We start from the raw sequence: 27,256 nt of genomic DNA, 5'->3' as shown, positions 1-27,256 counted from the left end.
TTCGGGGAGCAAAGAGGTGGGTTTGCATTTTATATTATCATCTACTTTTTGGGTTTTGTGCTTGTTGCTTTTTCTTTTTGAAGGGTGTATATATGCCCTCATCCTGGTGTATATTTATTCTATATCCTGATATCCCGTACGTATCAGGGCTTTAAGGTAACTGGATACTATGTTTGAACTCTTTTTATGCATGGCCTTGTTCTTAGGCTGGCAGTTGCGTTATTATGAACCTTTATATACACCGTGTTCAATCATTTGTGGATTTCCCTTCCCTGGGGATGCAGAGGATGGAAGCCTTTTCCTTTACTCTATGCATATTTACTTGAATATGCCCTGTCTATGCCTGCACATACACACTATATCCTTAATTCTATTGCTACAAAATAAACGATACATTACTTGAAGCCCTTCTTGGTGTGAAAATCATCGCAGATACCTTCCTCCTAGCACCCGTTTTCTTTTTTTCTGTTGCTTAAAATTAACAACTTCCACGACTGAATGGAATAAAACAGCTCGGTATTCCAACTGCCAACATCCCCCCAGACTCGCTTGCTCCATACGGAGACGTGGAGTCAGGAGTATATTATGGTGTCGCCGCGCTCGACCCATCCCAATTCAAGTATAAGGGGAATAGGGACGAGCAAAATGGGCCGAACGATGCCGCAGATTTAAATACAACTGCAGACGGAAGCGAAGATGAAAATGAAAACGTCTTCCCCTGCGTTCTGAGCATAGGGTACAACCCCTTCTATAAGAATACAGTTCGGTCCGTGGTACGTATCTAAAGAGCACCAAAAAAAAAAAATCGGTGGAGAAAGAAAATAAAATTGAAGGAACCCCCCCCCCCCCCCCCCCCCAACCATCCAACCAACGAGATATCCACATTCATCCAATACCCCCCACCACTCACCCCACACTTCGGCCTGAATACAGGAAATCCATCTCCTCCCCCAATTCACCAGCCACGCAGCACCAAAGCCCCTTCCCCAAAAGACAACAGACCAACCAACCCGCTTCTTCCGTGTCCCCGATTTCTACGGCACGCGCCTCAACCTGCTGGTGCTGGGCTACATCCGGCCGGAATTCGACTACGTCAGCCTCGAGGCGCTGGTGGAGGATATCCGGGTTGACTGCGAGGTGGCGAGGAGGAGTTTGGAGAGACCTGGGTATCTGGGCTATGCGAAGGGGGATGGGAAGAGGGAGGTACAAGAGGCGAGGGAATGGTTGCAGGCGTTTTGAGGAAACAAAAAAAAAAAAAAAAAACCCAGGAGGAAGGGATGAAGGAGGCCTTGTGCTGTTGCGTGCGGTAATGAGCGACATGTGTTTTGTTTTTATTTATACCAATACCACCCATCAGATGAGATGCGGAAATAGAAACGGTGTTGCCGTCACCGCTATTTATTCACCAGCTAAATATGGATGTGTAGAGTTTATATATACACGAGGATATCAGGATATCAGATATTCAGATCTCCCCCTATTTCCGGACCCATCCACTTCAAGCATTCATGCCCAGTGCTTCTTCTTCCTCTTTTCTTTAACAATGAGCTAGTTAGTGAAATTTGAAAATAAAAATCAGATCACAAAACTCCCAAGGTGGAATAATAAATAACCAAATAACCTTATTCCCTGCCTCCGTGAAAATATTTGTATATATATATATATACATGTATAAAATCCTAACACCAAAATACCCCTTTCCCATTGTGTATTTTGCTTTTGCGATTTACCCCCACAGGTGGAAGGAAGGGTGATTCATAGAGATTTTCATAAAGAATAGTAGAAAAAAAAAAAAAAAAATCCAAAAAAAAAAAAGAAAAGAAAAGAAAAGAAAAAAACCAGATAAGGAAAAAAATACTTGAGGAGGTCACTGGTTTGAAACGTCCGAAGATGTAATGATAAATATATATAAAATGAGCCAAAATAATAACCAAAAAACATATTATTGTTTATCGATTTAAAACTACTTTTGCCGACGGGTATATGTCCTATGTAGGTGTGCGCCTTAAGGGGCTAAATGCAGGGTAGGAACTATATGGCAGAGTCAACGTTAGAACGTTCCGGGTGGGAAAAAGAAAGAAAGAACGAAAGAAAGAAATAAATAAATAAAACCAGTGGAGAAAGGAAAGCAACAAAGCAACAAACTCAGGAGCAAAGAGTAAAGGAAAAAGTGAAAAGCACAACACCAAAGCAAGGAAAATGGTAGTGTCATGCGTGGGTGAGAGGTGAAAGGGGGGGGGTTTAGAGGGAGCAACTTACATTCATGACAATAAGCATAGGGATATCAAATACATCTCTCTTAACCGTCCAACAATAGCTGCACTCCACCTTCCCGTCGCGGAATCCCAACTGATTCATTCCCGCCTCGCCGGCAATACCCCTTTTCCCCCAGGTCTGCTTCGGTGATAGCTGGGCTCCGTGCAATGGCCCCGCCGCCGCCGCAGATGACGACGATGGGGGGGATGAGTTGTTGGGGTTGGTGTTGTTTCTATTGGCGTTTGCATGACCGCTACTATTTGCGCCATTGCTGGTTGACGTCGACGTCGTTGCTGCTGTCGTCGCAACATCGCCACCACCACCACCACCTCCTTTCCCATCCGGTCCACCTTGCTGTGCCTCCCTCCCTTGAAACAGCGCCGCACTATCCTCTTTCGTCTTATATTTCAACAACTTGCACGTCGTCATCACGCTCCCACGCGAATCGCCAAACGCAAGCTTCGCGAAATCCTCATAGAACTCGATGACGCTGTCGTCGTCAAGCAACTCCGCGAGGAAGACAGGTTGTGTGCGGCCACCACCGCCACCTGAGGCGGACATACCCGAGTGAGGGTCTACACCATTGCCGTTCCGCGGGGTAAAGGTACCGCTGCCTCTTGGCGAGGAGCCGCCGGTGTTAACGTTCAGGTTTGGCTCCTTGCCAAGCAAGACCTCCTTTTTCCAGCCAGTTAGGATGCTGAATTCCTTGCCCACAGCGGCGATTTCGCCCGTGCGGCGACAGACGATAGTCGGTGTCCCGCATGCGTTAATAAAGTCTTCGTATTCCCAGAGGGTGCGTTGGAAACATTTCTCCATGAATATGAGGTCATCTTGGTTGAGGGTTTTGGTGGTGGCTATGAAAGAGGGGCGGATTGAGGCGAGTGCTTTGGCGATCTGCAGGGTCTTTTGCGGTGAGAAGCGCCGTTGGATAAACGCTGTGAGGTTGTGGAAGCCGCTGGTGTATGAATATGGTTCCTTGACGCTTTCATATATTGACGAGGGGCTACGATATCGCCTCTTCACGCCTACCTGGAAGCCCTGATGTTTGAGACCGGGGGTTGATATGGGAGGCGGCTGATGGGGGTTCGTTTGATGCATAAGGGCTGTTCGGGAGGAAAACTTGGCATTAGCTTCGTCGAATTGATTCATGGTCGTCATCTGCGGACTTTCAGTCGAACCCGGACTGGCGAAATTCATCGGGGCACTCTCGATAGCGAATGCGTTAGGATGCTGCTCACCCATCTGGCCTGCAACGGTGTTTTGGTTGTAGATATTATTATTGCGGGGATTTGTCTGGCTTTGTCCCGACGGATTCCAGTCATTGAGAACTGGATCACCAAATAGGAAGGGAGGCTGGGTGTTAGTGCTATCTCCAAAGTTTTGAGCCGTGAAAGTACCAGAACTCCGTCCAATAGATCCACGCTGCGTAGCTGAATCGCTGGGTGGAGTGTCGCCAGCGCCTGTAGCCATGTGGCCCAGCATTCCAAATTCCAAAGCGCCATACCGATTGCCGAAATTCATACTGGCAATATCGAAATTGAACAGTGCTGGGTGACTGGGGTCAAAAAATGCAGCGCCAAATGGATCCTGGGTCTGATTAGACGCAGACGACGGCGTTTGAGTCATGGCTGACGAGAGGTTCCGATTTGGGGGATTCGACGAAAGGTCGAAATTGGGTGTTGATGTGGGGGATGGAGCTTGGAAGGCGCTGGGATTGATCGACGTGTCCTGCATTACTGTAGGGGGTATGTGACCCTGACCCTGTTGGGACTTGGCTTGGGTGTAGACATCGAAGTTACTAGCAGACTGCGGTGAGTAGAAATTGGCGGCAACGTTTTGGCGTGAGTCTTTGTTGGAGTTTGAATTGGGGCCATTTTGCTGTTGGCTAGCATTGGTCCGTGTCGCATTTGCCTGGTTGTAAAAATTTCTTCTGATGCCAGGCATGAGAGCTTCATTTGGTGCATCGTGAAGGTATTTGGCCTTCTTCCGTACTCCGTCATGGCAAGCATCCTGGAGGCCGCGTTTAATACATCGCTGACAAGGTCGCTCGTCGCCTGTAAAGCAATTTCTATTGTCAGGTTCTACAATTCTCTAGCAATGGATAAGCCAGAAAGGAGTTGCTAATCGACCCTGGTTGTGCGCAATTGCACACTTGGGTGTGGAAGCTGATTTCAACTACGCTTCGCCAGCTTTTATCTCATGGCATGATAGGGAGTGGATGTTGATAAGGAACATGGGAGAGCACAAAGGGGAGAGCCAGGTAATTTTAGAAAGAGAAGAGGAGTCAAATGAAAATAAAGGGGCGAAATTTAAACAAATATTAAAGAGGGTAGCGTACCGCAAGTCAGATGGGCTCTCTGACAAGCAAAACAAGCTCTTTTCGCCTTCTTCCTCCTTGGGCGGAGAGGGTCTTTAGCATTGGCGGCGGTAGAGGTATGTTTTTGGCCATTTTCAGCCGTGCCACCTCCTTTCTCGTTTGCCGGGGATTGCGACTCGGAGGCGTCCGCGGGGTTCGCAGTCATATTTTTGGATTCTTGGTTTGTAGCAGTTGGAGCAGCCGGCGGCGGGGTCGGCGAACCATTTTGGGTGCTGGCGGTCATAATATATAAGTATAAGGCTGTATATTAGTATTTTACCTGCTGCGGAAGAGCAGGTCGGGGGGGGGGGGGGGAATGGCCGTGCGAGCGTGGGGAGGTGAATTGCCGTATCGCCTGTGCTTTCTTGTCCATCGATGCGATGCCCACGTTTGTTGGGGTTTTTTCCTCTCCGTCTTGCTCCCTGCAAGTAGCCGATGTGTATCTTACAGCTGAATCTAATTACAGCCCTTTTCTTTTCCTTCTTTTATTTCCTACCTCTCGTTTCCTCGTTATATATATATATATATTGGTTGTTTTTGCCTCTGTTCTCCCTCGATTTGTAAAGGAGAAATACAATAATCCTCACAGCGACACACGCCGAACTACGACACCAGGTTAAGATTTCAAGTGGCTATGTAAGACCTTTGACGGGCTGATAAGGCCAACAACACGCGCGAGCAGTTTGAGTGTGGTGGCACAGCAGCGCTGCGAGGTATGCTTCAGGAAGTGAGGGAGCGGCAGAAGTGGATCACGCGACTGCAGCCAGGGCGCTGAGAGGTCTGACTGGCGGATTGCGGCCGTGCGACAGGGTCAAGCAGCCCAAGTTCAGGCAGGAAATTTGGAACCGACGACGAGAGATGGCGAAGAGGGAAGCCGATGGAGAGCCACTTTGAAGACAAGTTGGTAGAGAAGACTAATCGCGGGACACAATGCGAGCTAGAAAGATCAATGGACACCCAGGCTGCACTGGGCCAAGCGGTAGTCGCTGTACGCCAGACGAATGCGAAAGTCGAAAGCGTGGTTGATGGCTGAATAAGAAAAGATCAAAATAAAATACGGTCGCATCACCAGAGGGAGGAGAACCATGGAACAACACCGCGGTGGCACCCAGGTGGAGATAATGTATGCGATCTATGTACGCTGCGGGGGACGCTGATATCCTCTAGGGCAATGGGTGGGTTGTGTGCGATTGCGATTCCGATGCCGATGTCGATGTCGATGCTCAATGGCAATGGGAGGCGAAATCACGATGAAAGCTATCGGTGGACAAGCCGTCGTGGTCGTTGTTGCAATGCGGACTGCGGTTCACACAGGGCGTTGCGGAGAGTGGGGAGGCACCGGACGGGGGCAGCGCATGGACAAACATAGGGCAACGTCAATGACGACTCGAGCGGTGCGCGGAGGAAGAGAAGGGAAAAACAAGTAGCTGAGCGAAAGGACTGGACCGAGTATAGGGCGTGGAAGGGATGGCGGGGAAACTGAGGCTCTGCGGGGTGGGATAGGAAGATAGGCGGAGGACGGCGAAGGATGCGGGAAGAGAGCAACGACGGCGGGATCGCAAAAGCAGCGTAAAAGAGGGGAGAGTGTCAGAGGCTGGAGCAGCAGCAGTAGCAGCAGCAGTAGGAGGAGGAGAATGCAATGTAGATAGCAGCTGTGGCGGGAGCTGGCGGTAGTTTGATTTGGCGGAGCTGGGTGTCGGGGCAAAGAAAAAGAAAAAAAAATGGGTTGTGGTGAGATGATGACTGGGAAGGATTGAGATGTAACTAAATAATGTCGAGTTCAACATCAACTACAAGACACGCTCTGTTGCAGCACCGTCGCTGCCCCGGGTCTATACCAGATCTCCATGCGAGCGAATATACGAGCAATGATCGATCATTACCACACCTACACTGATGGATGATAATATCTCCACCGCCAGCACTTTAAACTTGTCGTTGGGGGGTTTTCATGTGGTCGCGTGTCGCCATATGTTTTGCATCTGATCGAAGCCAATTTATCCTGGCCCAGCCACGGTAACTAGTTAGTTAACTATCTGTTCCTAGTTGATCATAATTCCCCCGCTGATCAATGACATATATATTATTGCAGGCAGCACCGTCGCGCTGTAAATGAGACAGAGTTACCAGCATTGATACTATCCAATGCAGCCAGTTGGCAGGTTATCTTGACCACAGAGCAACATATTATTATTACTCGATCTCGGACAGACCCTATCCAGCATCTCAATCGAATTAAGCCTCTATGGCCCAGCAGAATTCCCGAGGCCCATCCCGCGTAGCCTGACATATACAGGGTTTCCCGGTCAATCTAAAAAAATGGTCTCCCAACTTCCTCTGAGTTAAAAAGGCTGGCTGGAGGGTGACCGAGATCTATCATTTCCGCAAGGTGCGCTGGAATTCTGGATCTTGGTCTGTAAATAAAATCCTAAATCTATATAACCTATACGGTGGTAGGCCCCTCCAAGGTCCAGGTTAGTGGATATTTTGGCTCCAGAAAAGGGTGCTCAAACTATGACAATTGTGTGGTTTGATGAAACAATGCAATGCAGCCTACAGAACTAAATATATGGACGCTCGATATCTATGCTTCGTGAACCAAAATCCGGGACATTAAACTGTTCTCATGGCAGACATATACCCTTAACCTGTTACTCTAGGGTACGGTGCCTACAAACCCGCATGCGTCCTCTTACATGTGCATGCTACATTTACGATGGCCATAGCTGGCTGAGGCAAAGATGTGTGGCCTGGTTCTCCATCAGTCTGATACTCTCCTTTGGCTCAGCTGGTAAAACGCTCGAGATGCAAGGCTTTCCAATCTCTTGCACCTCTCAGCTCCCTCAGCCTTCAGCTGGCGGGCCTCCCGATTTCTCAATCACCGATCTCCGCATCTTGAAAAATGCTCAAACAAAATTGAATTCCTCTTTCCTGTATGGATGATTCGTTCGCAAGTGTCTTTTCTTTTTCTTACTTTTAAACCCTCTTTCTCGGGTTTCCTGCGGCTATCTACATGGACATTGCTCCAAGTCATCGTATGCCACCTGCACTGCTCCCTTGTTGCCATCGCAGATTGTTTCGTTGGTGCTTGCAAGCTCCTGTTTATCGTCTGCCACAGACCTCGTAATCGCTGCTTAACAACAAGTGGCCAATTGACAAATGTCATCAACGCGAAAGAAGGTGTCCCCTGTCTCGCCTTTTTCCTAGCGAAACTGTCAATGTTAGCTCGAAGCCATTTTCCCTGATTACATGGATGAATGGCCTGCCGATTGACCGACCTTCGCTGGACCGCCTTTTTAATCCACCCAGCCAAAGAGATCCAGGGATGGGAAGAAGAGAAAAAAAAAAAAGGAAAAAAGCATCTTCATTCTGCGTTTGACACCGCTGGTCCCGCTGTCAGTCAAATATCGGAGTGCTAGTAGAACCTACAGTCATTGTTCATTTCACACGGCATAGTACCGTACTCCCTGGCCTAATACCTTGCTTCGTTAACAAATAATGCCACTGCCATTGTTTTTCGCTTCTTATGGCTCTGGCCTTCTGTTACGAAGGAGAAGCCAGGGTCAGAAAGGACAAGCTCCAGCCATCGTTTGCTCCAAAAATCATATCTTCCTCTCTCCTTCCTTCACTCCAACAAGTTCCGTGTCTTTTCGTTTTTTCAATTCCTCACCGATCAATCGCCAGACGCATCACCTCTAAAATATCCAAAAACAGCCACTGACATGCCCAACAACATGCAGCAGCCAATGTGCACTCAATATCAAGTACCTTGAGACTGTGCGTTTATAATGGCCATAAAATCTCCCGCCAGGAAGCCCCTGAGTTGGCATAGCTTGCTGTTATTGGTGCCTCGTGGTTCGGTGGTAAGATCAGATCGTCCCGTCAATTTCGCTTTCATCGCTTCCGAGCCTGCTTTATTATGATTATTTCTGTTGTTCTCACTCTTAGTTCACTCATCGCATAAGTACTGACTGCACAAAGAGAAATACGATAATTGACATGGAAATGCGCACACTGCGCCACCATGGATCTCGATCACACAACACCCTGGAGCTGCTCGCCATAACTTTATATGCCCGCTTGCTTTAACCCTTTTTACACCTGCTACTGATTTCAGTCTAGAGTATTTCCAGTTGCGATCGACGCTGTCACCTGCTTGCAACCGAGATTCTAAATGATATTTTGTCTTTAAACCCTACTTTCTCTTGCTTACAGTCAGGCGGACTAAAAACATCATGCACAGGCGGGAAGAAATATGGCGTACGCTGGCCGTGCATATTTATATCCACAACGGCTATGCATCTCTACATGGAGCTTCGAGGTGGCATTGGCAGTATTGTTGTCACAGGGTGTCTCTTGACCTCATGGCTTCCTATCTTTCTGCTATCAGCTTCGACTTAACCAAAGCTCTGTGGCCTCTTTTGCTCTCTTTAGGTTTTATTCCAATTTAAGGATGTCTTCCATTGCTTGTCTCTTGCGGCTCAACGCGTTGCCATGCATGTGCGTGCATGATTAACCCCCAGCGGGCACTCTCCGTGGGCTTTTATTGCTTTACTCTCCCTCACAAGTCCTCACTCACTCATCCTAGGATGGACTTAAGGAAAAAGGCTGTTGAAGCACTGTTTGGAAAATAAACTCTCCAGGGAGTCAGTAAAGTGGTGCCATAAGCTGTGTTCCCAGGCCAGGGTAATCCGGGCGGGCAAAGACAAGACGCCGGCCACGGGGGAGGAGACTTAGGGCGGAGAAAGGGAAGCGACTTGGTATTCCGCCCATCAAGGATATGTTTGGCCATTCAAGAACTTGGAGAGAACATTTCCCTCCCGCTGAAAGGTTTTTCATTGTCAAAATAACTACGAGCATGCAGAGTAACTATGCAGTGTGCTGCATGGTAACATCACATACCACCGTATACGCGTACCACCCGCGCCATACCTCGACATGATACAAACTCACCCTCATACTCACCCTCACACTCATTCATACACCGCCTCCAAATCAAAAACACGAGCCCTGTACACATCACTCGTAGTAGATTTCGAAGATCAGAACCCGAAAATCGAAAGGATATAAAATAGTAGTTGCCGAGACATCTACCTGTCTTTCACGCATCACCCCTGGGTCTATCCTTTTTCCTTTCCTCTTCACTCCCTATCTTCAATTCATGTCTTCGGCCTACGCGCCCTAAAACACGATGCGGTGTCATCATCTCACAGCAGCCTCCCACGGGCCATGGAACCACTTCCCCTACCTCCACATGCATGCAGCAGCAGAAGCCACTCGTTTTGCTGCCACCATGCTCGAACCCCACTCTAACTTATTTATACAGTTATATTAACTAAACAGCAATCGTGACTAAGATTCTCGTCTTTGTGAATATATCCTCGGCATCCGCTTCGTCCGAGTAATCTATATAGCAGGTCAAATTGGGTTTCATATAGGAATCTAATTCTCTGCTCTCCAAAAGATGAGCCTCCACGTTCTCCATCTCCCACCCTCTGCTTTTGTATTGGAAAGATGAGAAAGTTTATCATCCTACCGGCCTGCTTTTCTTGTTCTTTCTTTATTTTTGCTCGTGGCCAGTCTTCAGCGTCTATTTTAGGCCTGTTACCAGCTATCAGTGACTTAATCTGACCCCTTGCGTTCTTCCAGACCGACCTAGGAGGCCGTGAAGTAAGGGGTGGGATTTCCTGCTCCTGTGAGTCCACCTGTCTGGGATACGTATATAATCAACATCTAATATCAATATTCCATATTTTCTGCTTCGCCTTTCTTTTGCTATGTAACAAAAGTTCCCAGCGTTGAGCTATTCCGCGGTTTTACCTCCGTCCTTACTACACCAGCCATTTATCTTAAACATCACCAACCAAGCATTCCGTCATAGAGGGTTATACGGTCATGCCACTCTTTCTTCCCTTTTTTCACCTTCTTTCCTACGACGCATAATACAGAACATACGAATCCTCCTGGCATCAAATTGTAGATATTCGGTGCCTATACGTATAAACAGTTGGCATAGCATGCCTGTTGTGCGATGTGCACTGGACACCGATGAAACACGGAGAGAAAGGGTGTGGAACAGATAGATATGCAAAATATATCTTAAGATGGAGTTTCCATCTTAAAGGATTGATCCTTTTGGTGTAGTGGTAAAACTTTCCAACAAAAATGCATGTTTTACAAGGGGGACGTGATAGTTAACGCTGCTTATGCTAGAGAAGAGACACGCGCGATGAGTTTATTTGTGAGAACGGAGCACGGTGTGTGGGCGTGTGGAACAGAAGTATATGAATGGAATAGAACCATCGATACCAGGGCCCCAATGCTCTTGAAGTCGGGGGCCCCACACCTAAGCCGGCAGCCAACCTTTAGGCACCATCACCCCTAATCGACCCCGAATCTTGCTTCCTACAGATCCGAGCTAACATTTGATAGAGTCGGGCCGATAAAGTCCCGAGCCTCCTGTTGTTCTTAGCGTGCCAACTTCACGAAAACTCGAGGTCGCCAAACATGGAGAATCAGAAAAGCCGTTCTTTTTGACGAGTTTACTCCAGAATATTAAGCATCTGCTGCTCATAGGTTTATATGGATCTACCCAGGTGATGATTTGCAAGAGATGGAGCTGGTGGTGAAGATTGTAAATTGTTCGCTATGACATCTTGGAAGGAATGATTTTTATCAGTTATGTTGTCTATTTGTTGCTCGAGCGCATGCTAACTTGCAATGTTTAGGCCGGCAAAAAAAATGTACTGACGTCCCGTACAGCGCATTTATTATTTAAATGTTGGTCTTGATCGTGCAGGCGATGAGGCCAATGCTACCATGCCGTGCCATACCATGGTCCGAGTGAGCTCGAGTAACTGTGAGCTGTTATTAAGCGACAAAGTAATGAGCTCTTGCTTTGGTTTCGAGCTCTCTCTCACATGGAACCCACCTTTCCCCAACAGAACATATAATGCACGTCTTCCCAGGGTCTGCTGCAGCGTTTCCATGAGCGTTGCCCGAACGCACCTCACCCATGCATCGCCGGAAGAATAAACACGTCGGATTTTCAAGTGTCCGAGCATAGTTGACCTGGAGAATGCGATCCCTCCTGGCGTATTCCCTGCCCTAGGGCAGGTCTAGACACACTTCTACCTATCATTGGAATTTTCAGGCTCAAAATATATTACCATCGACTCGTGCATAGAAGTCAGAAATGTGTACGGGTGATTCGATTGTCCCATGAATTGCTAATAACATCTGGGCTTTTGAAGGTTAATAGGACGATTTTTATCATGCATGCATTCACTTTGCACCATGCATAATCGTTCGGTGGGGGCAAACGAGGGCTTTTATCCTGTTATGTTTGTTCGAAGCCCACGGGTGCAATTCGAGGCTTTTCTTAGGCTATACAGGGTAAATATCGCCAGGGTGTTGCTGGGGCCAGCGCTACAGATTTGGTATTGAACTCCCTCGACGTGAATTCCTTCTGGCTGAAAACAAAGACCTTACTCTCATACACCAAGTGTGTTTCCCTCTGTCAATGATACCTGGAGTGCGCTTGTGGCAAATAGAGTCACTACTATTCTGCGACTATTGCTTTACCATCGCAAAACCCTGAATAAGATCTCCCGCGGACGCAATTTTGAGGAGAATTAGGAATGGATTACTAGCTGGTTGTAATTCAATGACAAAGAAGCCGAGAGTGTAAATGAAGGAGCAAACAAACATTTATATTGGGCTAGGGAAAAGCACCCGCTTTCGTGCCCCACTACATTTATGTGCGTCATCCAAGCCACACAAGCCCCACAGGGCCTAGGACTTTTGTTCCGCTCGAATATGGATGGGCAAAGCATTAGGAATATCATGACAAAAGACTCACGATGCCTGCCTTATCCCAACCCTTCGTTCCTGCCTGGCTATATACGCTTATCCCAAAAACACTTTGTTAATGGATGTCTCTCTACCTATTATTTGAGCGCCTCAAACCATCCATACCGCAACATTACGTTCACGGCATTTACCCATGCTCGTTCGGGTACCATGGCATAGATGTAGGCGACAAATTGTTTATTTCTTTATCCCACCCGATTTCAAATTACCCTCCCGGTCTCTTCGTTCGAGAATTATCCAAATTGGCAGAATCCCGGTCACATCGGCAGTCTAAGCCCAGCTGAACACTACAAATATACACTCAAGCAACAATGACGCATTCTAACTAACATCGCCCTGCAAAATTTCCATAACATTTCCAATTAATTGGCTTATCCCTGATGAATTACAAAATGAGCGGACCATGGCAGTCTGGGCATCGCAAATCCCATCAACAACTCTTTGCAGAATCTGAAGGCTGCATTCTTTTTTGTCTTTCGATTAGTGAAGGATTAGCGAAGACTGGACAATAAGAACCTATTCGCAATTGGCTCCAAGTTAGCGGAGCGAGCGGAAGAGGCTGAGGCAACACAACCACAATGATGCTGCTGTGTCAGAGGGCTGAGCTAGTCATGGGTTTGTTGTTGACCTTAAATTCATGAGAGTTGCAACTAGGCAAACAAGCTATTCCAACGAAGTGGAGTGTTGACCGCATCCTGAAATTGGAATGGATCATGTCGCCAATACCTTTGCTTAGGCCATGCTGATAAAAGTCCACTTCTCTATTTCGAGGTAACACAGCAGATTATCCTTATTCTCGTCGCGGGATCAAGGGTACGAAAGGTAAATTCTCGGACAGTTTAAAGTTCCCCAGATCTGGGTCAAGGCCTGATAGCTCGCAATCCATGTTAGAGGGGAGGGAAAAGATCCCGCTCATGTTCCGTTTGATAAGATTTTTTTGTGAAAATATTCTGATACAGTACATGAATCCCCAAGTTGGAGGGGGCAATCAGGTTTTAGATTCAAATTCCTGCTTGCATGGAATTGAAAAGAAGTTGCGTTTACTTTAGCTTCTCGCGAACGCAATTCTGAAAACATCTTCCTACAAGGGTTTCCAAATGGGGAGTTGATGTGCCGTTGGTTAGGCTTTGCGCACACATCCCAAGCTCCTTGATGTTAGATGTTACAATCTAAAACCCTAGAAATATGCCTATGACGCACCATTAGAGCTGGGAAGAAGCAGGGTATATTTATTCAGTCAGCCACTGCCATAAACCCCGCCCACACTTGGGCTCGGAAACCACCGAACGAGCGGCCTGAGCTCGGGGCCTATCCACGGGAAGGGAAAGAACCGCATATCAATAATAATCAGGGCTTCAACAGCTGTCTCGGTCTGCCCCTCTTTTTCTCCTCAATTCGAAACGCCACGAAACGAGCCGAGTCTATGGGAAGCTCGTTTTATAACAGATAGAGCTGCTATACTGTTGCTTCCATTTGTCCTTTAGCCCAATGGCAGCCCTGGTGCTTCACTCAGACAGATAATTCTGTATATGCAGGGCCATAATTCTGACCACCACCCCACCTCCAGAAGAGGGTCTGGAACACCGAAGACGAAAACCTATCAGCCAAAAAAAGACAAATAGCTGCAGATGGGCAGGCGAACCGTGTATTCGAATTCTTTCTACTAGTTTAAATGCAAGAGCGGGAACTATTCGTAAGCGTCAAAGTGTTGCAATCTGCAAAATATCCTGCGGACAAGGTCGCAATTTGGACCCCAGCATGTTGAAATCAGATTTATCACATCCTCTTAAACTGAAACTTGCTTATCTTGGTTCAACAAATCATGAACTCCCAGAGACTAAGGAAAAATTGGACATAGCGAATCGATTTGCGATAAGGAACATCATCTTGAAATCCTGGCAACAAATGAACACTTTCGGCGGATACCCCTCACGCAGAACCGACGAATAAGATATCCAGGATCAACCCCATCCTTTGAAATAATTTACTTTCCCTCGAAAAGTAGAAATGAGAGGGCTGAGGATTATTTGATTCTTATTTCTGGATCCGAATTTCCTTGGGATGAGATTAGATGGAATTGAGCGGATACATTTCACACATGACCTCAAAATATCTAAAATTTGAGGATACGCACAGCCATCTTTGATCTGCGTTGATGCCTGGATCGCATGGCGGGGTTGAGAATACCCTGTGTCCGCCACTGTTGGCGGGGATAACCTACAAAATTTCGGATTCTACTCGCCACGGACATCATCTTTGATAATCAAATGTCCCTGCAGAAGCGGAATTTTGAAGGCATTAAATGTCGATATTACAAATGATGCAACCGAAAGGTAGAGAGTAACCTTAGCGTTCCTGGAGTGCTTGACTGTTCTGTACGCGACGGATGTCTATAAGACACTACCCGTGTGATCTCTCTCGTTCGTGGAAAATCCGCGTTTATCAATACCAACAGAAAATGTGACGCATTGTCTTTGTCTGACACGACCGTGTTAGTCGTTTCGATGACCTTGAATGAATCCCCTGGATAACATTTTGGCGTTGAGGAAACAATATTGGCCAAACGTGTGGGGATATCAGTGAGGGGTCATTATTGCACATTTACATCATGATGCATTCACGGATCCCTATATCGGAAGACTAAATTCTGAAGCAAGCGATAGTTTTCACGGAAACTCTGTTCAGCTCTTGTCGAGTTTCTTCGCAGCTGTCGACCCCCTCTCCTCTAGCCGCCTCAGTGGACTGCCGTCTACCAATTATCTCGGAGTCTAGCTTCACATCCATCAGCTTTGCAATTTTCGTGCGACTTCCAATTTTTAAGTCTGATCCGCATGGTTCTACTGCATGCATCGAATTATTGCGACATGGTATCGAGGCCAAGACAGATGTCTCACTGGCCGGCCACAGAATCCTGTGCTATTGCCAGTCCACAGCTTGCGCTTGGCAGATATTGTCTCCTACTTCGTCCCTACGCTATAAAATGCTGGATGATTGCAACTTTCTCAAATTAACTCAACCAGCAAGCAGTTCTTTCTTTTCGGAGTCTCATATCATCAGTTTATTGCCTCTAGCCCTGTTTCTTATCCTTCAACTACCAGGTTCGAATTCGCCGACATACAATGGCGCCGATTCCGGTTACAGGTGTCCAGTGCGGAAAAGGTCCCCATGGTGAAATTCCCCTTCGTGTAGAAATCCACGACTTGCAGAAGGACATTCACAAATGGAGTCTTTACGTCTTGGCATTGAGGATCTTTTACGATAGACCGGCGGATCATCCGAAATCATACTTCCAGATTTCAGGTAGGATTTGATGACACAAGCTCCAAATCAACTAGTTTGGAAGCTGACTTGTGGTTTCAGGGATACATGGAATGCCATATCTGCCATGGAATGGCGAAGAAGTGCCCCGAAATGGGCCAAAACCAACGGGCTATTGCACCCATAGTACTGTTCTCTTCCCAAGTTGGCATCGTCCATATGTTGTTCTCTACGAGGTGATTCTTGCCTTGATGCCGTCTATTTTATCATGCCAATATGTAGGCTAAGAATACCCAGCAACTCATCCAAGAAATCATAGCAACAGAGATCTTGCCAAAAATTCCACAGAGTGATAAAGACTACGATAAGTACAAGACGGCGACTGAGACATTTAGAATCCCTTTCTGGGACTGGGCGGCTCCCCCGCCAGAGTCACAACAGGAGATTATCAACAAGTGGCTTCCTCCAACCTCCCAAGAAAAGAAAGTTCCAAACTTGGTTCCTGGATTTCCCCAGGTCATAGATAATCCTCTCTACCAATATGTCCTAAAGCCACAGGGCGGAAAGGCAACGTTTGGTGACTTTGGTGTTGGGACACTAAAAGTCGGGCCCGACGAAGATGTAGAAGTAAGTTTCTTATATCCACCCGTTGAGGACAATTTGTTAATTTCAATTAGTACAAAGATTGTGTCGGCCTCAGCAGGTGCCCGGAAAACAAGTACTATCTGACGAAGGAAGAGGCTGAGAAGGAAGGTGTCGTGTGGAGTGCAGACTTTCCAGGAAAGTGGCGTGAGGGAGAAATATTGAGTTATGAGGTTTATAAGAACTTTACGGACTCTATGCCCTGGTTTATCCCTGGCATTAAACCGGAAATTTCAAAAAAAGAGCATGATGCGGCCGAAAACGTCTGGCGCCTATTCAATTACTCCTTGACATACCCTGATTTTGCCACGAATGGAGACCTTCCCAAAGACGACGATGACGTGAAAAGAGGGCACTGGTATCAAAGCTTGGAATCTATCCACAATAATGTCCATCTCTTTGTCGGTGGAGGGAATAACGGACATATGACCCAAGTCCCTGTTGCTTCGTTCGATCCATTTTTCTGGCTTCACCATGCGTAAGTTTATTTTCTTATGGACAAATTACACATTTGGCGCTAATAGAATGCGGTATAGAAACGTCGAGCGATTTTATTCAATATGGCAGTATCTTCATGATGATCAGTGGTTCGGAGATACCACTGAAATACTGAAGGATTCCACTGGAAATATGTTAAACGACAAGGGAGAAGTTGTTGACAACGAAAAGGACGCAGCTCGGATCACTGTTGGCCCTAAAACTCCACTTGCGCCTTTCCGGAACAACGGAGGTAATTTCTATACCTCTAACGATGTCCGTAACCACACTGTATTCAACTACACCTATCCGGAGCTGCAGAACTGGAAATACCCTAGTAAGGAAGAACACAAGAAGGCGATCAACGCTCAGATCAACAAGACATATGGCGGTCATAAGGCCGATACCCTCATAAAAAAGAGGACAAGTGAGGCTGAGACACTTGAAGTCGTCATCAATGTCAGCTTCTATAAGTATGTTTCCCATATCTTAAAAACCTCTGGTTGTCGAGTGCTGAAAGATATATAGGTTCCTCTTCTCGGGCATGCCTTTCAACGTGAAAATATACCTTCAATATGGTGACAAGAAGGACCCTGCCAAGGATTACATTGGCAACGCATATAACTTCAGCGCCCCTTCAAGTTCCGATGGGAAAGAAGTTTGTTCTAACTGCACAATCCTCGAGTTGAGCAGAGCCACTTGTACCGCACAGGTGGTGGTCAGCCACATGTTGAAATTCTTCCCCTTGTATCCAGGTGATGAAAACATTGATATCGAGAACGCAGACCAGGTCGAAAAATTCTTGAAGAAGCGTCTATACGTTCAGATTATTTCGGTACGTGGTCCAATATTTCCTCTCATAGCGGTTGATACACCAGACTAATCTGAGTTTTAGGCCACTGGAAGGGAAATAGTCCCACCCAACACAAATGATAACAAGCCTGCCATTACTGTTTCAGTTGCACATTGTAAAGCCAGATACTCGGCTGATGATACAAGACTAACAACCTTTGGCGCGTTCCAAAACTTCCTTTCTCTAGCAGGCGATGTCGCTGAACTTTTGGTCGTCGGTACGGGGGCGCTGGTTCTGACCGGCACTGGCGCAGTTCTTGGAACAGTCAATAATGCAGGAGAAGTGATTCTCGGCAATGGATCTACGAAGAGTCTAAAGGAAGTATCCGGGGTTACTAACAAAGGAGCACGAGACCTCGTCGAACTTGCAGGGGGTCTTACTGCCGCTGCTACGGGCGTATTGGGTGGAGGCCTAGGTGGCCTGGGTGGTAGTGGCAAGAAAGATGACAGAGGCGGAAGAGGTGGTGGATTCGGACTCTTCTAATTTGGAGATGAACGACGTACCCAGCGTTACTTATTATCAGTTTGCTGTTCCGTGAAATCGAATTTGTGGCAGTCCTGCAGGTTAAAATTGATTACAATTGCAGAAAGTGTCAAGATCAAATGTGGGAAAACACGATCGAATTCACCTTCATGAATGACTTTTCTGATTTATCCTCTCTCTCTCTCTCTCGGGTAGTTTTGACTATTCTCCCTCTCTTCTTTTTTATTTTTATATATTTATTTATTTATTCACCCTCGTTTATGGCTGTGCTGAACCGCCCGGATACCTAACCACAGCTTAAGAAACGAGCCTTGTGCGTTAGTAATATTTTTAATGATGGCTATCAAGAATGATCAGCTCTATGATTCCTGATTATTTCGCGCGATATGTTTTGTGATTAACGTCAGCGGAACCGTGTTCGGCTTGAAGGGGGTGAATAAGGGGCAATCTCGAGATGATGGGATGTTCAGGTAGCAAACATGAAGACTCTTTCGTCTTGGTCGGCTAATCTAGCTACCGTGTTCTCTCGGAAATGCCCCACCGCAAAGTAGCGAGCGAGCATTCGTCAAACAAGGATGAATGCGGAAATGTATAGGATAGGTGTTCTCGCCGATATAACGGACACCTTGCAACTGCAGTCGCCACCAGGTCTAGACTTTGAAAAAATCTCAAAAGGAAGAAGCAAAAAGGATACGAAGGTATTCAGACCAACTTATTTACGTACAACTTCCCTAAACTATGTAATCTATAGTAAGTAACTAACATATGAACATAAATAATAAGCGCTAGAAGTAATAATAAACCAAACTCCTTATGCCCTGCCATAATTAAAATACCTAACACCTGAACATTCTATTCGGTCCCGTGGCAAGTGCTGCAAAATTTCAAAGCCTCATATCTTCTTCCTTCCCTTCTATCTTTGACACAGTTCCCCATCGTAGTCCCATTGAAAAAAATAAAAAATAAAAATAAAAAAATAAAAAAATCTCCAATTCATTAACTACCCAAGACTACCCAAGAGATGAATTGGCGAACCGACTCCCCTTTCGTATCCATTTGCCGTATCGGAAAAATAAGTATCTATAAATCATAAAGATGTTAGTCAGACAAAAATTCTCTCTCATACTTTGATGATGAATTTCTGGCAGAGTGAGGAACAACAAAGCCAACTTGTGTCGCGCATATTAAATATGAGAAGTGTCAAAGGAGAGAACCAAGGCATTTCCCTCGGCCAAGAAATGTATTGGTGGATAAGAAAAGGTGATAATAGAAAATAATTATGGTCGATGTGATATTTTACTCACGGGAAAGGGGCCATTGCAACTGTCAGGAACGCTAGGAGCGAGGATGCCCAGTTGAATCCTAGTCGATGGTACACTGCAAAGTACATTAGTCTGATATTTCCTGAAAGGCTGCGGTGGTAGGATAGGCACCAAATGTCAGTCAATAAATATTAAATACATACTTTGTATTCCAAACAATGGGAAAGCAGCTCCCAAACTTGACCTGAGGAAGCTATTCGCTGCGAGCGCACTAGCCGCGTATAAAGGATACGCGTCAACTAGAAATGTAAAGATACCAGAGTAGACAAGTACGGTTCTTTTTTTCTCGGGTTAGGTTAGTTGTCGGATTGAGAATAAGAGTCAGCCATAATGTCCTGAGGGTAGACGAATGCATCGTTTGACCTCCGCCTGAAAGTCGAAATCGTCTTTTTGCGAAAGTTAAACACAGGGGTATGTGGGAAATGGCTTACCCCATGCCGAATAACGCTGTGCCAATGATTGGAGCGATCCCAGTGAACATGTCTGTATGTCGTCCAGGCGAAAATGAAAATGCCAATAGACACCAAAGGAGCACCAGCAATTGCTAGATAAAAGTTCCGTTAATGCCTCTCAACATAATTCCAGTGGATGGGAGGGTTCGACCTTACCTGGGGGCAACCGCCACTCGGGTTCATATTCTCCCAGTTTACCGACTTTCATCTCCCGCTTGCGAGCGAGTCGAGTGTAATTTCTCCGCCAGAGCGGGTCGCTCAAGATAGCTATCATCATTCCAACAAAAAGACCGAGAAAGCTTAATCCGACCTGAGAAAGAGTAAAACCGTGGAGGGTCGAAAACACCAGTTGAAAAGCCCCAAAAAAGAGATAAATAATACCCAACAGAATTGCAGCAAAAATGCACAGGCTCAAGCACATAGGCTCCAATGCCAAAAGCATCATGGGTCTGTATACAGCACGCAGGACAGTCTGGGCAACAGACCGCTCTCTCCGTTCAATCGGTGCTCGCCAGCGTTCATCTCCTGTTTCCCGCCTGAGTCTGATAGCTTTGCGCCGGAGTAGCCTTTTCAAAAACAAAAATTGCCGATGTCAGGAAACAGCGAGCAAAACATTTGGGGAGACTATGGCTTACACTGGGTGGTAGGTCTCGGGAACGAACAGGGCAATGGCGATTAAAACAGAAGCTGACCATATCAACAGCATATAAAATATCCACCGCCTAAATGATGAAGTCAGATTCATATTACTATGATGTCAAACCGTAATATAAGAAGGCGCATACATACCAGGAGGTAAATTCGCAAATAAAACCGCCCAAACTGAAAGCGATGATTAACGTTATATCCACTAGAACATTGCGTAGGAGGAATTCCTTACAGAGGGCCAAGTTCTGGTCCAAGGAATGGACTTGCAGTGTAGATCATCATCGGCGCACCAAGCTCATGCCGAGCAAACATGTCTCCAACAGTTCCCCCTGCCACGCTAAGGAAAGCACTTCCTGAAATTCCAGTGAAGAACCTTGCGACAAGCATAGTCTCGATATTCTGTGCCACTGCGCATGGTATGAGCCATATCAAAAAAAAAGCAAGCGAAGTGACGTATATTATTCGTCTTCCATAGAACTAGAAAAAGATACCATTATGCTCAGCGTGGTGCCCTCTGTGTGCTGCCAACATATACAGATATAGGAACATGTACTAGACGGGCTAACCTCTGATAGGGGTGCCAACACCAGTGGCCCCAATCCCAGTCCCAGGATGAAAAGGGACAGTCCCAGCGTCGCAACGATCAGTGAGCAATTGAATTCCTCCATTAACTGCGCATACGTCATGGTGTAGAGGGAAGAGGCACTGGTGCTAACCAGGCAAAGCTCAAATCATCAGCGTTCTAAAATCTGGGAGAAAAACCCCACGCAGGATGTGGAGAAGAGTCAACAGTATATGTACAGTACATACACACAGACAGATCCAATCGCCAAAACTGCAATGGCCGCCCATTTCCTCGCTAACTTCATGTTCCGCGGGTTATCAGGGTCATCGTGCCCATCCCACTTCACAGTGTACTCCCCCCCTGGAGCAGTAGACACTTCCTCGGCCTTCTCATCGTCCTCAGGCTCCTGAAGCCTATCATTATCGACCGCAGGGTGGGAGTAGCCGTCGGAAAGGGAATACACTCGACTGATCGAACGAGAGCTCCGCGAACTCACTTGACTCACAGATCGAGCGACATTCCTCGAATTCGTGCCGCAAATCGGCTGGAAATGTGGTTCGCTTTCGCTGGGAGTAGGATCGTCATTCTCGTCTCGATCGCTCTGTGCAATGCTCTCCTCCGCATTGCTCGACGATGTTCTGGAGGTGGCTTCCATCTCTTTTGATTGGCATTCCACGGCCCTGCACATTAAGATTTCTTGGGAGGGAAACTAAATGTCCGCTGGGGAAGAACAGCTTTTATATCACGTCTACGAACCATCGCAATTTCGCAAGGAAGAATGACGACATTGAACATTCCTTCGAAAGAAGAATAGAAGGAAAAAGAAAAGCTCTGCATCGGTACGCATAAGCGGATACCATTGCCATATCGCTAATAAGGGAACGGTGGGGGCAACCTATGCATAGTTTGTCGCCAGTTGGTCCCGAGTGGGACAAGATTCAGGTTACTTTCGGCCCAGCCTACTCGCCACACCCTTTTTGAACTTAGCTTCCGCACAACAACAACAAGGGGTGTTTCTCATCAATTCGTGGATAGGATTGAAAATGTATTTAGTAGTGGTGTATCTCGGGGCAGACGCACCGCGGTTGACCTAAGAGATGACGCTGAGTCTTGTTGATGCCCTGCGGCTCTTGGACCACGTGGTTCAGCCATCGCCTGCATCATCGTGTTCTTAGTTGCATTCGCTTCCAAGGTTCTAACTTGGGGACGCTTGTTGGCATGTTCGCACTTGGCTGTTGATGCACTCTGTCATCTGGACGGAAGCTTTTTGTCTGCGGAATGTTTCCCGCACGAAAATGCTCGATATGTCTACGGCCTTCAGGCATGGGTTCTTACTGATGGCCTCACTGTATGAGTTAGTTAGGGGCCAACATGAGGAGTAAGCTTCGGAGACATATTAGAAGGAAAGCAAAAGCAAAAGCAAAAGTAAAAGTAAAAGAGACGAAGAACGTCCTCGGAGGATGGAGAGAGAGCTTCAACTGGCTGGAATATGATTGTGAATGATCCTTTTAAAGACTTATGCCCCAAAGTCAAGAACAACTGTGGCTCTCTCCATGCGAGTTTCAACCATAGCTACAACCAACTTATGTCTTCGATTTCGTCGATGTCGGTGTGTTCGTGACTACTTGACACCAACATCCATGTCGCAAAGCTTTTAAGATGGAACCCTGACCACCAGAACTGTCACTTGCCCCTGTTCGTCCTGGACTCATAATACCCTGACTGTTCAGAGTCAGATGAACCGATTCTAGGCCGACAAAATGACTTCGGATATGGCTTGAAGAAGAGAACCGAAAGCTCGCTCTTCAAGTTTCCCTACACTGTCATCCAACAATCCAGTTGAAAACCCAAGATTCAAAATGGGCCGAACACTCGGGTGGCAGAACTTTTTAAAACAACATCATGAATTGGTGGTAGAGAGCATCAAACAATGGTTATTGCATCGCCAACATCTTCTTTCCGTCGTTGCAACAGTCGCATTATTCCATGCCGGCCTCCTTCGATATCACCGCTTTCTTCAGCACTCGTGACGCAGAGATGACTGAAAGAAAGGGGAAAAAAAAACCCCCCTAGCACAGTCCTACACTCGGAAAACGCTTCTTACTTTCCCAAAAACTCCTTCAGCAAGTTTCCAGCACCCGGCTTCCTATAAGCAAAGCTGCGATCTTCCGGCTTCGGCTCCTCTCGTCTCTCCTCCTCTCGCTCCTCAGCAGCATGTTTCTGAGCTACTAGCCCAGAAAAATTCTCCTGGTGTTTCGTGTCATGATGTAGGTGCTCCGGCGGATCGTGAGACCCCAGGTTGGTTGAGCTTCCGACGGTGGAAATCCCATAGCTGCCTTCCGTAGCTCTGTCGAGGCGTAGTCATTTTTGTTTCTGGTTTTTTTTTTTTTTTTTTTTTTTTTTTTTCTCTCCCTAAAATATATATGTATATCTTAGCGCTCTTGTGCCAGATGTTGGAAATTACTTGACATTTGTTCTTTGGTTTCGTATGCGTGCTTTGTTTACCGGTATGTACTATAGATATGGAGCATATCCTTCTCAGTCAGCTCTGATATACAGTCAACGCAGAAGTGGGAGGTATTAACATCCGACAAACGTACTAGCACATATGGAAATGCCCCGCACTGTAGTCACGACACTGGATGCAAATGCCGTAAATGTAACTAGGTAACGTACTCCACGCAGCAATGAGCTATAAGTATTTACGCAGCAGCAAACAAAAGGGTGGTTGTCTGGTGACATCATCCCTCTGCGGGCGGCGAAACCAGAGCCAAGAAAAGACCCTGAGGTTAGAAGGGTAACTACTGCACAGCTTAGCTAGCCTTTCGTGCCACACAACGCCCTGTTCAAATAAAACCTACCACACGCACCCAGACAGCAGATATTTAACATTTGTTTCGCTTAGCGATGTTCTCGTCAGCTGCTTGATTCTTTTGTGGGCAAGTCGTGGAACGTGCGCTTCCATTTGTGCCCTTCAGCTCCCGAAGTGCGTAGTTTTTATTGTCCCAAGCAAAGGATCACATTAAAATCAGAAAAAGGCCAGGAAAGAAAATATGCCTGACTTCTCAATAGATATGCTTTGTAATTTATATTGATTCGACGACGGCAGGGTTAAAACTATTCATCAACTAAGACTCAGCCATGAGGGATGCCTGAGATAATTGCTATTACGACAAGGTATTTTGCAAGGCTACACTGCTTCGCCGCCCCTCTCCTCCTAATATTTCGGGAAAGGAAACTTGCATGTTTCCGGGAGAAAGGAGAGACAGAAAAAAGAGAAAAATCCCGGCTTATATATACCAAGAAGACCCCATTGTGAACGCCATTGTCTTGCGCCTCTTTTCCTGTGAGAAAAAAAAAATAATAATAATAATAAACGCACGAAGCAACGACTCTCCCTCCACCCCCATCCAGAGAAGGAAGAGACAAGGCCAATAAAAAAAAAAAAAAAAAAAAAGCAAAAAGAAAAGAGAAGAGAAAAGCGCAAAGAAACGGTCCACTAAACCCCAAGCCAGTATCGCAGAGGTCATAATGAATCATACATGAAAACAATCCCCATCCCCTCACAACAACCTATACACAACTATCGATTTTTCAGCCCTAGGCACAATCCAATACCTCTCCTGTTACCAAAATTATAAAACATAGAACCGGACAAAATGATTAGCTCCAGGGCTTTCCCAAGTCCACAATCAAGCTTTCTCGGGCCGAAAAAGAAAAAGAGGGGGGGGGACGGAAGGGAATAGCGAGATAGGCACTGAAAACACTGAAAGTGAGATAAAAAGACAACCCAGGTATTTTCAAGAAAATCGAAAAGCTGGAAAGCCAAGGCAAAGACCAAAATAATCTCCTTTCTTGCTAGAACCAGCCGCAGCCCATCCAAAAATGTCAACAAGGGAAACTATCAAGGTGACCAAAGGTCGTTTCCAAGATAGATGAAAAAAAGTAAAAGGACAATATCAAACCGCGACTTCTGTTGTCTGTGTGGCTATTTCGCCTCCGGCTTCCGTTTCTGCCCATGATCCCCATAGGCCCTGCTTGGCACTGATCTTTAGGCGACCACCAATCGTACCATGGTGCTGCTCAACCTTCACAGCGTCTTTCGTGGCTAACACAAGCACCTCGAAAAACATCTTGGTCGCATCACTCTTGGTCGTTGTCCCCTCGGGGAGGAGATCTTGGAAGATAACGCTACTCTTCTTCGATCGTGAAGAATCTTCACCTCCGAATCGGTCGCGTAACAAGTGAACGGCGTGCTTTGTTCCGAGAGAGATAGGTCCGCTTTCTGCGGGATGGACGGTGCTGCTAGAGTCGTTGAAGCCCTCTGCTTGATAGCCGGGAACTTCGTCATCGGACATGTAGTGCGCTTGTTCCTCATCGCCTGCAACGTGGATCTCAGATTGCTGGTTCAGAGTGGTGTCTCCGCCAAGCTCGATGCCTTCGTCCGCATGTAGGAAACCGCTGTCTTCATCAAGGTCAAGCCGGGGCATTTTGTCAGCTCCATCAACATCCATATCGGCAATTCCGCTGTCTCGCTTTCGCTTAAGCTCGCTCGCCTGTCGCACAGCATCAATTGACAGCATTTCGCGCAATTCTGGAGCCCAGTTTTCGTTGTTGCCGCTCATAACACTTGACACGAAGTCACCGTTCTTTTGCATATTCATTAGAGTCAGTAAAAGAGGATCGCGTGGCAAAATCGAGGCTGGTTTCAAGATACTTGATCGATCAGCTTGTTGTTCTTTGATTTGATGGCTTGAGATGACAGTATCGGCATCTGGCTGGAGAATTTTTCTTCTTTTGACTCTCTGAGTTTGGCGGACAGTTTCATGCATAAAGGAGTCTTCAAGGTCTCGCACGACACTAGATCGCGCAGATGAAAGTGGAGATTGAGAATCCCTAAGGAATTCGCTGGGTTCTTCCGCAGGTACCACTGTTGTGTCTCCTTCGGCAATCGGAACTCCCAACTCTTCTTCAACACCACCCATAAGCACATCATCATCCTGTTGCAAAAAGTTATCCACATTGTCATGCGCATCTACTTCATCCTCTGTTTTGTTAAATTGGATTCCAACATCACCATGATCGAGCTCCAAATCATCGTTGAACGCCCTTTGGTCGTCGCTGAAAAGGTCTTCGCCAACCGGTCGTGGAGCAGGTGCATCTCGTCCCACTTCAATGCTCATGTCGTGGCCTAAAGGCATGTCGTCCTCGCCTAAATCAAGAACAAGACCGGTATCATCTTCCAAGTGGGGTTTTTCGATGGGCGTCGCGAACCGCCGACTAGGGGTGCTATCCGGAAGCAGCTGGCTCGACCAACCTAGCGACGATGCAGGCCTTTTGCCTTCAGACCCTACTTGTGGCATGGGTTGTGAAAACAAAACAGAGGTATCCAAGTTCATAAATAGATCAGACTCCGTAAGCACATCTGGCAAAGTAATTCCACCAGCGGGGAGGGTGACGGAGGTGGGGAGATCATTGTTGTTTGTCAATCGAAAAGCCTAAATGGGCAGTTAGCAAAACCAAGTTCATCTCCCAAGAATTCGTGAATAGTCATACGAACCATTTTAATCTTCATTAAAGCCTCGTTGCAGTCATCAAGAAGATATCTAGTTTTCCTGCTGTAGATGCGGACAACACCCAACAACAGCTGACCACTCAACCGCAACGCCATGGGCGCTTGGCCCTGGTCGACAATCGCGCTGACACTGCTTTCGATGTCAGATTGCAGAATATGGGATTTTGTCAATTTGCGTTCGAGGTTCGCGGACAGCCAGACTCGAGCCAGGGGTCCGGTCTTCGATAACAGCGTCTCCGAGTAAAACATGGCGAAGGTATGGAATTAAAAATGTCGCGTATGATTAGCGTAGATGTTTCCTTAAGTAATTCCGGATGCGAGAACGCGAGTCAACAACCAGTGCGACCAGTATGTCGACCCGCGATCATCGACACGCTGGGGCTCCAAAAATAAAAAGGGTCCAACAAATTGCGGCCTTGCGCGACGGGTCCCGATCCCGAAGGCAATAATACAATCACGTATCCAAATCCAATCAGAGATATAGAGTGATAGACTGT

The 27,256-nt window shown here is 46.7% G+C and overlaps 7 protein-coding genes across 7 annotated transcripts; 3 read left to right on the top strand and 4 right to left on the bottom strand.

Annotated features, from left to right (window-relative positions):
- Positions 1 to 224: 224 nt before the first annotated feature.
- On the top strand, positions 225 to 1,239 carry HCAG_03672 (predicted protein; the record flags this gene model as incomplete). Its single annotated transcript, XM_001541524.1, has 3 exons — positions 225 to 257; positions 513 to 773; positions 934 to 1,239. The coding sequence occupies 3 exons, from the start codon at positions 225 to 227 to the stop codon at positions 1,237 to 1,239; spliced, it is 600 nt and encodes a 199-aa protein (XP_001541574.1).
- Positions 1,240 to 2,013: 774 nt separating this feature from the next.
- Positions 2,014 to 4,856, bottom strand: HCAG_03671 (conserved hypothetical protein; the record flags this gene model as incomplete). Its single annotated transcript, XM_001541523.1, has 3 exons — positions 2,014 to 2,031; positions 2,260 to 4,310; positions 4,595 to 4,856. 3 exons carry the CDS (start codon positions 4,854 to 4,856, stop codon positions 2,014 to 2,016), a joined length of 2,331 nt encoding a protein of 776 aa, XP_001541573.1.
- A 6,530-nt stretch (positions 4,857 to 11,386) lies between these two features.
- Positions 11,387 to 11,676, bottom strand: HCAG_03670 (predicted protein; the record flags this gene model as incomplete). The annotated part of the gene is made up of 2 exons (XM_001541522.1): positions 11,387 to 11,469; positions 11,544 to 11,676. 2 exons carry the CDS (start codon positions 11,674 to 11,676, stop codon positions 11,387 to 11,389), a joined length of 216 nt encoding a protein of 71 aa, XP_001541572.1.
- Positions 11,677 to 13,062: 1,386 nt separating this feature from the next.
- On the top strand, positions 13,063 to 13,934 carry HCAG_03669 (predicted protein; the record flags this gene model as incomplete). Its single annotated transcript, XM_001541521.1, has 3 exons — positions 13,063 to 13,099; positions 13,265 to 13,442; positions 13,691 to 13,934. The coding sequence occupies 3 exons, from the start codon at positions 13,063 to 13,065 to the stop codon at positions 13,932 to 13,934; spliced, it is 459 nt and encodes a 152-aa protein (XP_001541571.1).
- A 1,669-nt stretch (positions 13,935 to 15,603) lies between these two features.
- On the top strand, positions 15,604 to 18,197 carry HCAG_03668 (predicted protein; the record flags this gene model as incomplete). The annotated part of the gene is made up of 8 exons (XM_001541520.1): positions 15,604 to 15,784; positions 15,845 to 15,978; positions 16,025 to 16,369; positions 16,420 to 16,862; positions 16,921 to 17,334; positions 17,390 to 17,696; positions 17,757 to 17,829; positions 17,902 to 18,197. 8 exons carry the CDS (start codon positions 15,604 to 15,606, stop codon positions 18,195 to 18,197), a joined length of 2,193 nt encoding a protein of 730 aa, XP_001541570.1.
- A 1,010-nt stretch (positions 18,198 to 19,207) lies between these two features.
- On the bottom strand, positions 19,208 to 21,839 carry HCAG_03667 (predicted protein; the record flags this gene model as incomplete). The annotated part of the gene is made up of 9 exons (XM_001541519.1): positions 19,208 to 19,277; positions 19,502 to 19,574; positions 19,663 to 19,796; positions 19,951 to 20,002; positions 20,128 to 20,537; positions 20,607 to 20,693; positions 20,852 to 21,018; positions 21,186 to 21,330; positions 21,430 to 21,839. 9 exons carry the CDS (start codon positions 21,837 to 21,839, stop codon positions 19,208 to 19,210), a joined length of 1,548 nt encoding a protein of 515 aa, XP_001541569.1.
- Positions 21,840 to 25,143: 3,304 nt separating this feature from the next.
- HCAG_03666 (conserved hypothetical protein) lies at positions 25,144 to 27,008 on the bottom strand (the record flags this gene model as incomplete). Its single annotated transcript, XM_001541518.1, has 2 exons — positions 25,144 to 26,682; positions 26,745 to 27,008. The coding sequence occupies 2 exons, from the start codon at positions 27,006 to 27,008 to the stop codon at positions 25,144 to 25,146; spliced, it is 1,803 nt and encodes a 600-aa protein (XP_001541568.1).
- Between the last annotated feature and the right edge of the window lie 248 nt (positions 27,009 to 27,256).

The sequence above is a fragment of the Histoplasma capsulatum genome, genomic scaffold, assembly GCF_000149585.1.
Source record: "Histoplasma capsulatum NAm1 scaffold_3 genomic scaffold, whole genome shotgun sequence".
In the NCBI taxonomy this organism is placed as follows: domain Eukaryota; kingdom Fungi; phylum Ascomycota; class Eurotiomycetes; order Onygenales; family Ajellomycetaceae; genus Histoplasma; species Histoplasma mississippiense.
The sequence above is the reverse complement of the archived record's forward strand: the minus strand, read 5'-3'. Positions and strand labels throughout refer to the sequence as shown.